This window comes from Crocodylus porosus, unplaced genomic scaffold (assembly GCF_001723895.1).
Source record: "Crocodylus porosus isolate Cpor-Errol unplaced genomic scaffold, CroPor_comp1, whole genome shotgun sequence".
Lineage (NCBI taxonomy): Eukaryota > Metazoa > Chordata > Crocodylia > Crocodylidae > Crocodylus > Crocodylus porosus.
This window is the reverse complement of record NW_017728918.1, coordinates 10528666-10539270: the sequence shown is the minus strand read 5'-3', so window position 1 is coordinate 10539270 and position 10605 is coordinate 10528666. Positions and strand designations below refer to the sequence as shown.

General features: G+C 55.7%; 1 protein-coding gene across 1 annotated transcript in view; it reads left to right on the top strand.

Moving 5' to 3' along the window:
- Positions 1-10605, top strand: part of LOC109311561 (L-gulonolactone oxidase-like) — a 38375-nt gene that overhangs the window by 1511 nt on the left and 26259 nt on the right. Inside the window, exons 2-5 of the mRNA XM_019537261.1 lie at positions 1628-1729; positions 2166-2291; positions 3762-3856; positions 8516-8606. Of these exons, the coding sequence (XP_019392806.1) occupies positions 1628-1729; positions 2166-2291; positions 3762-3856; positions 8516-8606 (414 nt within the window). The remainder of the gene's footprint in view (positions 1-1627; positions 1730-2165; positions 2292-3761; positions 3857-8515; positions 8607-10605) is intronic.

Sequence of the window (10605 nt, the reverse complement as noted above, 5' to 3'; positions counted from 1 at the left end):
AAAAAAAAAAAAAAAAAAAAGTTATTTTTTCGTGATCTCTTGTTGGTGGAAGGTGGAGGTTTTCCCCCAAAAACAGTGCTGGAGAGAGGTGGAAATAGTTTTTTGATTGCAATGGCCTGTGAATTGCAAAGACAGCCATCAAGCCACCGGATGCATAGCAGAGGGGCCTGGTGGGTGCAGAGACCGGCAGGAGTAGGAGCTGCCAGCCTGGGGATAGATGGCCCTTGCCTCACATCAGCCCAGACGCTGCCAGCACAGATGGAGCGGGGAGGGGGCAGCAGAGACAGATGAGGGCAGTGGGGGGTGTTAGGGGTCTGGTGCAGTCCCCTGAGAGCTATCTAGATGTGCCTGTTGGTGGGGGGCTGCAGGGGGGTGTCTGCAGATGCTCTTCATTGAATGCATGCCCATGTTGCAGCCCCCCGGGCAGCAAACTCCTGTGGCTGGTGCTGCCTCTGCACCAAAGGCCCCAGTTGCTGCTGCCCCGAAGGAAACAGGCTCCCAAGTCCCCAAGGCTGGAAGAGTGGAGGCAGCAGCCCTGTGCAGCGGGCAGAGCCCGGGGCTGGGAGACCAGGAGGGGGGTTGTGCTCCTCTCCTGTGTGCCACCGTAGCGCTGAGAGAGAGCGCCCACCCCTACGAACTGAAGCTTTGAAGCAGGCATAAGGCGGCAGGGCCTCAGGCATGGGGGTTTCTCAGGGTGGTGGGTCATATGGGGGCTGGCCGCAGGGACAAATCTGGCCTGTAGAAGCAAATTCAGTCCGCCCTTTGAATGCCCTGTGATGGCAGGGTCCAGGCTGATGAGGAGCTGGGGGGACTGGGTCACAGCTGGTTATATTTTATCCTGCCTCTCTGCCAAGGGGTGTTTCCTGGAGGCAGTTACTGCACCACTGGGATCATCCCTCGGGCTGGCATTGAAGTCTCCAGGTGGCCAGGACTTGGAGGCAGGAGGCAACGAAGGGGATGGGCTGCAGGTGGAGAGCGGCGTGCATCCCCGTGCCCCGGGGGCTGAGGGGTCAGAGAGCTGTGCCAGAGCCCCAGGGAGTCACGGCATTATTGCAGCCCATTGTGGGGGAGAGTTATTATCTTGCAAAGACACAGGAGGCAGGTTCACGGCCACCCATGGGAGGTTTGCTGCCTTATCAGGGTGCATCTTGCTGGAAGAGATGTGGTGGAGACCAAAGAGATCCTGCTCCTCCACTGACCTGCAGAGGCTGGCCACCTGTGTGCCACCCCGGCACCCCCTGCCTGCAGTCGATCTTTTGAAGTCAATCATTTATTATAGCAATGCCCAAACAGTCACAGCCCAGGTCAACCTGACCCCATCTCGTGTCCTGCCTCGGTAGCAGCACCCCTTAGAAGGCACCGCCAACCGCCCCAAACCGTGCCCCGATCCCCGGTAGGGAGAGGTGGGCCCATCCTGATCTAGGAGGCTTGACTTCCTTCCCAGAGCGCTTGCTATCATGATACGTCTGGCCATGCTTACTGCCCCCATGGGCATCCCGTCCTTTGGGGGCTGATTTCTCGGTTCCAGTGGCTTCCCGTAGCGGCAAGCTCCACGGTTTCACCACATGTTACCCGGACAAGGGTTTCCTTTAATCCACTCCAGCTCCATTTTTTTAATTCATCTCAGGTTCACGGCCATGGAGGCGTCCAGTTCCAGAACTGGGCCAAGACCTACGGCTGCTCCCCGGAGCTGTATTTCCAGCCGACGTCGGTGGAGGAAATCAAGGAGGTAAGAGGGGAGCGGAAATACGGCCGAACTCAGCTCAGCGCTCAGGAGGAAGCGGATGGTGGGAAGTTTGGGGCATGAGCATTTTTGTCAAAACACGGGCCTGGAAGGCCCTTTTTGGGTCATCATTGCCAACCTCTTGCCACCCCCAGCCATCCCATCAAATACCCCGCTTCACAAATGAAAGCTATCTAGCATGGCAGGGGCCCTAGTGAAACGGGTATACCTGAATCATGTTAGCCCATTGGACTACAAGTTCTGGTAGGCTCTTTGGCTTGATGGTCTTCGCCCCGTGTGCACTAGTCTTCAGCTTTTTAAGGAAGGGTCCTGGGTTCAAGTCTCCCTGCAGACTGGTTTAGACAGACCCTCCGCCTGCCCCCGGGGCCTGTCCTGCCTTTGCCAAGGGAACGGCGCTCATGGCCACATGGTGCTGTTGCAGATTTTGGAGCTGGCCCGGCAGCGGAACAAGCGGGTGAAGGTGGTGGGAGGTGGACACTCGCCCTCTGACATCGCGTGCACGGACGGCTTCATGATCCAAATGGGGAAGATGAACAAGATCCTCAAGGTGGGTGCTGGCAGTGTGGGCTACACTACTGAAATATGGGTGGACAGGCCTGGTGGCCGGAGAGCAGGGGCAAGCCCTGGGCTGCAGCTGGGGGTCAGGGCACCAGACCCAGAGCAAGTCTATTGTATGTCCTGGGTGTGTCTACATGTGCATTTAAGTGTGTGTAAATTTAGTGCGCATTAGCTTAATGCACATTAAGTAGGTTTAGGCAGGCGTCTACAAGTGCAGGTGTTAAAGCACATTAGTGCTGTGTGTAGACTTGGGAATAATTTAGTCCCAAGTCAGTCCACACACAGTGTTAATGTGTTTTAATGCGTCTACATGTGCATTAATGCGCTTTAACTATTCGCGCCTAAATTTGATGCCTCAATTTGCAGGTATCAAATTTAAGTGTGAATAGCCTAAATTCTCCATTTTTAATGTGCATTAAGGGCATGCATGTGTAGCTGCGCACCCTTAATGTGTGGTAACATAGGCTAATGCACGTTAAAGCATCATGTGTAGACGCGCCTCCTGTTGCCAACTGCTCTCCATGGATTAGGGAGCATGTGGGAAGGGCCAGCATGCGGCACTCCCCAGCTGGCCAGCCATGCAGGTTGGGCTGCCCTTTACAGCTCCTGACGGCAAGGTCCCTCCTGAGGGGTTCCTGTCAATCCCGATCAATCCTAATTAAAAGCCATAGTAATGCCAGCAATTACATGGTGGGTATAATGAGTTGGGGGAGAGTGGAAAAAAGACACTGAAGGGCTTCTCTCTTCTCAAGACATTTGACATTTCCAGAGTCAGCCAACATTGTACCTGGGGGAATGACTGGGGATCAGTGAGAGTTGCCTCAGTTTCCCCCAGTTTTAGTACTGTCATTTTAAATGAAAGACGTCTTGGCCGGTTCTGCAAAACAGCACTACAGCTTTCTGGGGTTTGCAGATGTGCACAATGCGTAAAACACACACGCGTGCACGTGTGCACGTGCGCGTGCACGCACACACACACACACACACACACACACACACACACACACACACCCTCCTCCCCATGTCTCAGCAAAGAATTGCTGAGGGCAGGTATTACATATCCAAGCCCCTCCAACAAATCAAGCCCTGCCCACTCGAGGTGCCCCCTCAAAGCAGATTGTCCTCATTTTCCCTCCTCTTTTTCATAAAATCACTGAAAATGAGGGTTGAAGGGCCCTCGGGGTCACGTCCAGTCCAACCCCCTGCTCCAGGCAGGACCAGCCCCAACCACATCATCCCAGCCAGGGCTTTGCTAACTCAGGAGGGAGGTGCTCGGCATCTCATCATAACCCAGCTCGCTCAGCGCACCCGGCTGGTTTGGCCTGCGCGTTCCCTGTCCATGTGGCTCCCGGGGGCCGGGTTCTCCATGTCCACCTCACCCATGTCCAGCAGCAAGTGGGCTTCTCTCTGGGGCTGTGCACACCGGCCCATCAGCTGATCCCAGTTGGATCTCTTGCAGGTGGATAAAGAGAAGAAGCAGGTGACGGTGGAGGCAGGGATCCTCCTCTCTGATCTGAACGTCGAGCTGACCAAGTATGGCCTGGCCCTGGCCAAGTAAGTGAACCTTGCATGTGCTGGTATGCTAAAGTGGTCTCGATCCTGTGACTCATCCATGAGCCCCAGCTGTAGTGAGGGGCAGCTGTCCGAAAACGTCCTCCGGTCACGGCCCTCTGCCCGTGGAGCCAGTGTAGCAGTAAAGTGCAGAGTCCCCCATCAGATTATCCTGTGTAACTTCACAAACTGTATTTTCTTGTATACAACGCACCCCAGAATACAACACACTTTGTTTCTGAAAAGTAGAAAAAAAGATATTTCCTTGTAGTAAGTAACCGACTTCTTGGGACTATCAGCGACTCCGGATGTGAGTGCAGCCTGTATAGGCTCGTTAAGTGGGTTATTGAGCGCTGATGTATGTTGGTGACGGTTCCTGAGAGGCAAGGGTGCCCAGGAAATAAAGACCTGTGCAAAGTTTATAGACTGTTGAGCTAAGCAATACCCCCGAACCTGCTACAGTCCTTCCTGCTCTGCGCCGTGCCCCAGGTCAGGGGTTTCTTTATCAGGAGGATGGCTAGAGAAACTCCCCATTCACAGGTCTGAATCGCATAGGGAAGAGCTTGCTGACCGCTGTTTCCTCAACCGGGCCACAGCAGGGTAAGGTTGAAAGGCTAGAAGCTGCAGCCAGGCAAACTGAGGCTGGAAGGAAGACCTTTGGTGTTTAAGGGAGGTGCAGTAGGCATCAAATTGACATATACCTGGGCACAATCGAGTCTGAACCAGCACTTCGTAGAGCAGACTGCATGGAAAGCCAGTTAGTCCACCTTGGATACAGTGGGGCTGGGCTTAGTGTTTGGAAAAAATACTGGATGGAAAATATACTTAGCTGTAGAAAGTTATACGTGTGCTCATAATTATGTGGGCTATAAAACAGCTTGTTTTAAAAGACTGCATTTAACATTTCAGCTATTAAAAAAAATTATTTTTGTCTTGTTAGCATGGGAAAGTTGTAAGCAGGATATGTTTTGGGAAAAGCTTTTATTTTAATAATGTGAGACCCAGGGTCTGGGTTAGATATGGAGCATATTGGTCTGGTTCCGAGTGCGAGGCGGTGCAGGGCGCCAGGTGAGGTGGTCGTAGTGGCCCCTGCTAGCCCCTGTGCTTTACACCACCCCTGCTTGTTGAAAGGCTTTGAGGGAGACCCCCTCTTTGAGGAGAGGTCTGTAGACGTCCCGGGGAAGCCGAGGAAAAGCCCTTCTCGGGCGCTGCTTCGCTTTCACTCACCGATGCTAGAGGAGAAAGTTAATTACAGGGGAACTGAATGAGATTGATTTCCTGGTCGATGCGAGGTGATGCTGAGCTAATTAAGGGTCCCCCGGGGATCGCCGTGGACACGCTGGCCGGGACTCGGATAAGCTGTCAAAATTACGTGCCTCAGCTCTGCCGCCATCATAGATAACTGCCAAAATTAACGAGTCATTTTGCATGTGTTACACCGCACATTCGGGGCCAGTGGCGAGGGGCGTAACTTTGGACCCGGCTGCATTTCCCAGGCAGTCTGAACTCATGGGGTTTGGAAGAGCACCGTTTTCCTAATGATCGTGGCTAATTGTTTGCCCTGATGGAGGGAGCGGCGTCCCTGGGTGCAATTGGGGTCCCAGGATACAAGGCACAGGTGGTTCTCACCTGGGATCCTGTGTGGTCCTTTCAAGGGTGGCACAAGATGGCACGCGGTGTAAGAGGCCCAAGCAGCCCTCGGGGATCTGCGGTCGGGTGATTTCTTCTCTTTCCAGAGGAATTAGACACGGCGACTGTGCGCTGCTACTATTTGAAGACTGTTATCAAATCTCCCCTTGGTTGTCTCTCCTCCAGAATCCCGGTTCTTGAAGACTTTCCTCATAAATCATCTCATGACATCTCATTTCATAATCTGAGAAGGGAGATGAGTGCAGGGGAACGGTGAAACAGGACATTTAATCCTGACAAGGGGAAATATTAATTGAATCCTAGAGACGATGGGCTGGCAGGGAGCTGCAGAGGTCACGTCTAGTCTTGAGGCAGGATCAGCCCGGACAAACCCAGTGCCCCATGTCTAAACAAAGTGACATAGTCTGTCCCGTCACCGCACCAGGTTTCACATCCGAACCGGCCACAGGGAAAGCAGGGGGACCGCGGCGGCCAACGTCTCGCTGCTGCAAAGGTTGGAGCACATTAAATGCCGTCATGTAGCTGGGGCTGGTCCTGCTTGGAGCAGGGGTTGGACTAGATGTGACCCCCTGAGCTCCCTCCAACCCTCATTTTCTATGAGTCTGTGAAATACCCCAGCTCTGGATTTCTATTTGAAGTCTCTAGGTTAAGCTTGGGAACCATATTTATAAATACAACAGCGCTGTGGCGTCCTGCGGCACCCTTGAAAGGATCTAAAAGCACCTCGAGATGCCGTGGCACCCTGCTGAGAATCAGCACCGCGACGGATGACCGTCCTCTTTGGGCAGCAAAGGGCCCCGTGGGCAATGCCCCTCCTCTGCTGCAGGCCCCGGGGCGCAGGCTGCAGTCCCCAGCAAGACGGGGGGCAAGATCCTGATGGAGGGTCTCTGCCTAACGTGAGTCCTGTTGCAAGCCAGACCCCAGGCCTCTGCTGCCTTGAAAGCCAGCTGCAAAAGCTTTCCTTGCGTGCACATTTCCACTGCCTCGTAGTGCAAAATGCCGGGAGCCATTCGGGGTCACAGGGCAGGTCCTCTCAGACCTAGCCAGCAAATCCTCGCAGCTCTCAGCAATGACGCTGATTTGATTCCCAAGCGAGCAGCTGTACCAAGGGGCTTGGCACCCAGCTCCCGGGGAAGGGCAGTGTGAGTGGGTTTCCCCTGAGCTGCAGGCGGAGCGGGCACGGTCCCTGCCCAAGGTGATGGCACAACAACCTGTATTTATCTCCAGCTGAACGACTCTGGACCAGGCCCCGGACAGAGGGTAATCGGCCAGCAAAGCCGGCTGGCTCGCTCCGTGTGTGGGGCCAGGGGTTGGGTTTATCTGGCCGGGTCTAGGGTTGTCCTTCAGGAAGAACCAGCTCCATGTAGCTCCAGGGTTGGTTTGCAATTGCTTTTCAGCTGCTGGAACAATGGAGAAGTAACCAGGACTTGGGTCTTCCCCTCAGGGCATGGGTTTGTGACGGTCATTGCAGGGCCAGAGCTGGTGGAAAGAGAAGGCTGGGTCAAAAGGGGAAGGGGTCAGGAGGACAGGACAGTAACCAGCTGGAGCAGGGGGTTGGACCCGATGATCTACCAGGTCCCTTCCGACTCTAGAAATGTATGACATCTATGTGAAGGGGTGAGATAAGGCAGGCCCTGTCCTGCCTAGGCTCACTTTGCACTCCTCCTCCAATGTCTAGTGTATATTCCTCCTTTACATCACCTCTGGATTTGGCCCAGAGCCGCAGGAGCAAAGCAGAGAGCAACAGCATCGCTTTTGGTTTTCTGCGTCTCTGAGCATGAATGCACCGCACCGGGCTGGGACTCAGCACCCCTGGGATCTTTTGGTGCGGGAGCCTGAGCAAGTCACCCTGTTGCCCCCTGCCTCAGTTTCCCCATCTGCAGGAACGGGTGCTAGGAGGAGTGCATGCTCATAAGTCATGCTTATCAGGCCCGATCAGGCTTACAGGGATCCAAGATCCCCAGGGACTCGGGCAGCGGTGCCACCCCGGTGTCAGAGAGGTGGGTGAATGAGCCGGCACTCTGCTCTTGGACACCCGCACCCAGGTTTTAACGCCAGTCCCAGGTTGAAGCTTCCCCTTTTAATCTAATGTAAGAAATCTTCAGCCCCAAGCCACCAGCAGAAATCTCTGCGTGGAAGAGAAACAGGCCTGGAGGGGTGGGGGCTGGAAGGGGCTGCGAGCCGGGAAGCGTGGACATCAGAGCTGTGGGGGGGGCAGGGGGCCAGAGGTTTCAGGTCAGGGTTTGGGGGGGCCCGAGGAGACTTGGTTGGAGGTCCAGGTGCTGGGATGTGTTATCTATCACTGCGGCCACTCTGTGCAGCCCAGCTTTCCAAGACCACCCTGCGGAGGAAGTCCACCTTACCGAGGTCCTGGGTGATGCTCTTCCTCCCCAACCAGGAGGCTGCAGGGGCAGGGTCATGCGTTTATCCCTGGCATGCTACTTCCCGCATTCAAAACCCCCTGCAGTCTCATGTGTCCCCATTTCTAATCTGGATTTTTTTTCTTTAAGCCTCGCTCGGAGGTGCTGGCTGCAGCCCAGGCTAGGGACAGGAGCAGGCTGTGCCAATGCTCCTGCTGGCACCAACCCTGCAGAGGTCTTGCCTCTGCGCTCAGGGTCAAATTGATGCTGCATTTGGGGTCAGGAAGGGATTTCTCCCCTGGTCAGATTTGTGCCTAGTGGGGGGTTTTGCCTTCCTGTGTAGCAGGGGCACGGTTTCTACTCGGGATCTCTTGGGCATGTATTGACAACAGTTTATAGAAGCAATATACTGGCTGGCATGGTTTCCCCTGTTTGACCTGTGGCAGGCTCAGGTGTGGTGCTGTGCCAGAACTGGTGGTAGTTTTACTGAGAGTTAATCGATGATGGATTTGTCTGGGCTGGTTTGGCCGGGGCTGATCCTGGCTCATCCCGACCCGGGACCGGGAGCCTTGCAGACATCTGTTCTGGGGGCCATATTAATGGGAATCCCAGCCTGCAGCTCCCTCTCACCATGTCTCCTTGTGCCCCGCAGCCTAGGAGCTGTCTCCGAAGTGGCGGCCGCCGGGGTGATCGGCACCGGGACGCACAACACAGGCATCAAACATGGGATCCTGCCTACCCAGGTGAGACGCAGCCACGGCCAGGCCGCAGCAGCATGGGCTGCCTGTGCAGGCCTTGCCCAGTCTGCTTCAAGCGAGGCTCAATGCAAAGCTCCCCCCTCGCCCTGAATGCTCTGGGCACTTTGCAGGGCTAGCTTCCGCACCGCCCTGCAAAAAGGAGAGCTTGCAAGCTAGCTAGAGCAGGGCAGCAAGCCATGGCCTGTGGGTCAGCTCTGGGCTGCAACGAGGTTGGACCCAGCTTGCAAGGGTCCAGCCATCCCAGAGCAGCTCAAGGGATCGGTGGCAGGCAGCTGTACTGCATTGCCTGTCCCCTTGGCAGCTCTGATGTTCTCTCCTGCCTGTGCTAACCCTTGCTCTGCCCTTGCTTCTGCAGCTGGCAACGAGCTGCAAAGATAAGCATCAGGGTTTGGGGCTCTGGGGACAGAGACTTGCAGCTCATAGGGTCAAAAGCTCCACTTTGCAGCAGCAAAAGGCCTCTGACCCCTAAGCAAGGGGAATACAACGCTCCAGCTCTTTGCTGCAGCTTCTGTTGCAACAGGCGCTGCTTCTCCGGGCTGGAGAACGGCACAGCGGCTGGGGGCTTGTCCCTTCTCGTGCAACCCCACTGCAAAAGACCAGGGTGTGATGTGCCTGGAGAGGAGTGGTCAGGGCTACTGGGCTCTGAATTCACAGCAAGGCTGATTTCCCCCGACATTGTCCGGAGGCGCGCGTGCCCCATGCTGGGAGGATGAGACCCCCGGGATCACAGAAGCAGGTGCTCCTGGGACTGGAAGCTGCAGCCCCTCCCCAGGCCTGCACATGCTTCCTATGGCTGAGCAGATGGACATTTAGCCCTTCCTCTCTTGACATGGGAGTCTGTCCTCGGGGGAGAGAGGAATCACTGAGAGAGATGGGATGGTGATGTTATCTGGGATCTACAGGGGGGGTAGAGACAGGCCTGAGCAGGTTAAGTGATGTGCTCTGGTCCTCAAAGAGCATCCGTGGCAGAGGCAGGGGTGACTCCTCGTCTTTGGCACTATGTTCTGCATTCGGACCTTTCCAAAAGGCTGCGTCTGTGGTTAGCATCTTGCCTCTCTTGCCCAGCATCTCTTGAGCTAATAGCCCATCTAGTCTGAAGAGGATTCTGCCCTTTACGTGACTGCTCCTTGGCCCCGTGTGACAGCAAGCACTTCTCGGACCCCCGCTTTGGGGCTCTGAGAACCAGCTGACACCCACATCCCTGGCCTCTCGCTGCGGACTCGGGGCTTTCTCCTGACCTCAGGGGCTGCCTGCGACCGCCAGGCTGGCCGCAGAAGCTGCTGCCTTCCCACGCAGCCTGGCGGGACCTGTCTTGGGCAATGCATCTCCCAGCACGCCTCTCCCTCCCCTCTGGCTGAAATGAGCCGTGACGATTCGACCCATTAAATGTGCGAGGCACCTCATCAGCCCTCCCGTCTCCTCGGGGCCCCAAGGCACGGAGAAGTGCGTCCATCTCACCGGGCCGCGCAGCCTAGCAGGGCTCAGCTGCCGCCGGGGGCTGGCCTCCGCTGAAAAGGGATTGAGTGTAAGCAGCCATCTGCTATTAGCTGGGTAACGAAGTCCGGAGCCCACTTATTCATTTCCAGCCGGGTAGCAGCTGCAGGGATGAATGGAGTCTGGAAGCTCGGAAGTGGTTTCTTTGTCTCTGCTGCATGGTTTATCCATCTCCCCGTCGCCCCCGCTCCAGGCTGAGAGCATCTTGGGTCTCTAGGGAGTCACCGGTGGTGTCAGGATGGACTCCATCGATGTCGTTGTCTGACTTGATGAGGGGTTAGGTGTTACAGGTCACATCCGTTTGGATAGTCTGTCTGGAGACTGTCTGTGATGTGGCCCTAGTGACCCGCCTGCTACAAGAGAGAGACCGCAGGTCTTAGTGGCAAAGAGTGCGGCCGGGTTTATGGGCCACTAACACTTGTGGCCAGCTGGTCCCTGGCTCTAGCTCGGTCATGTGCAGGTCTGAACATAACCCCTGAGCCCGGCTCGA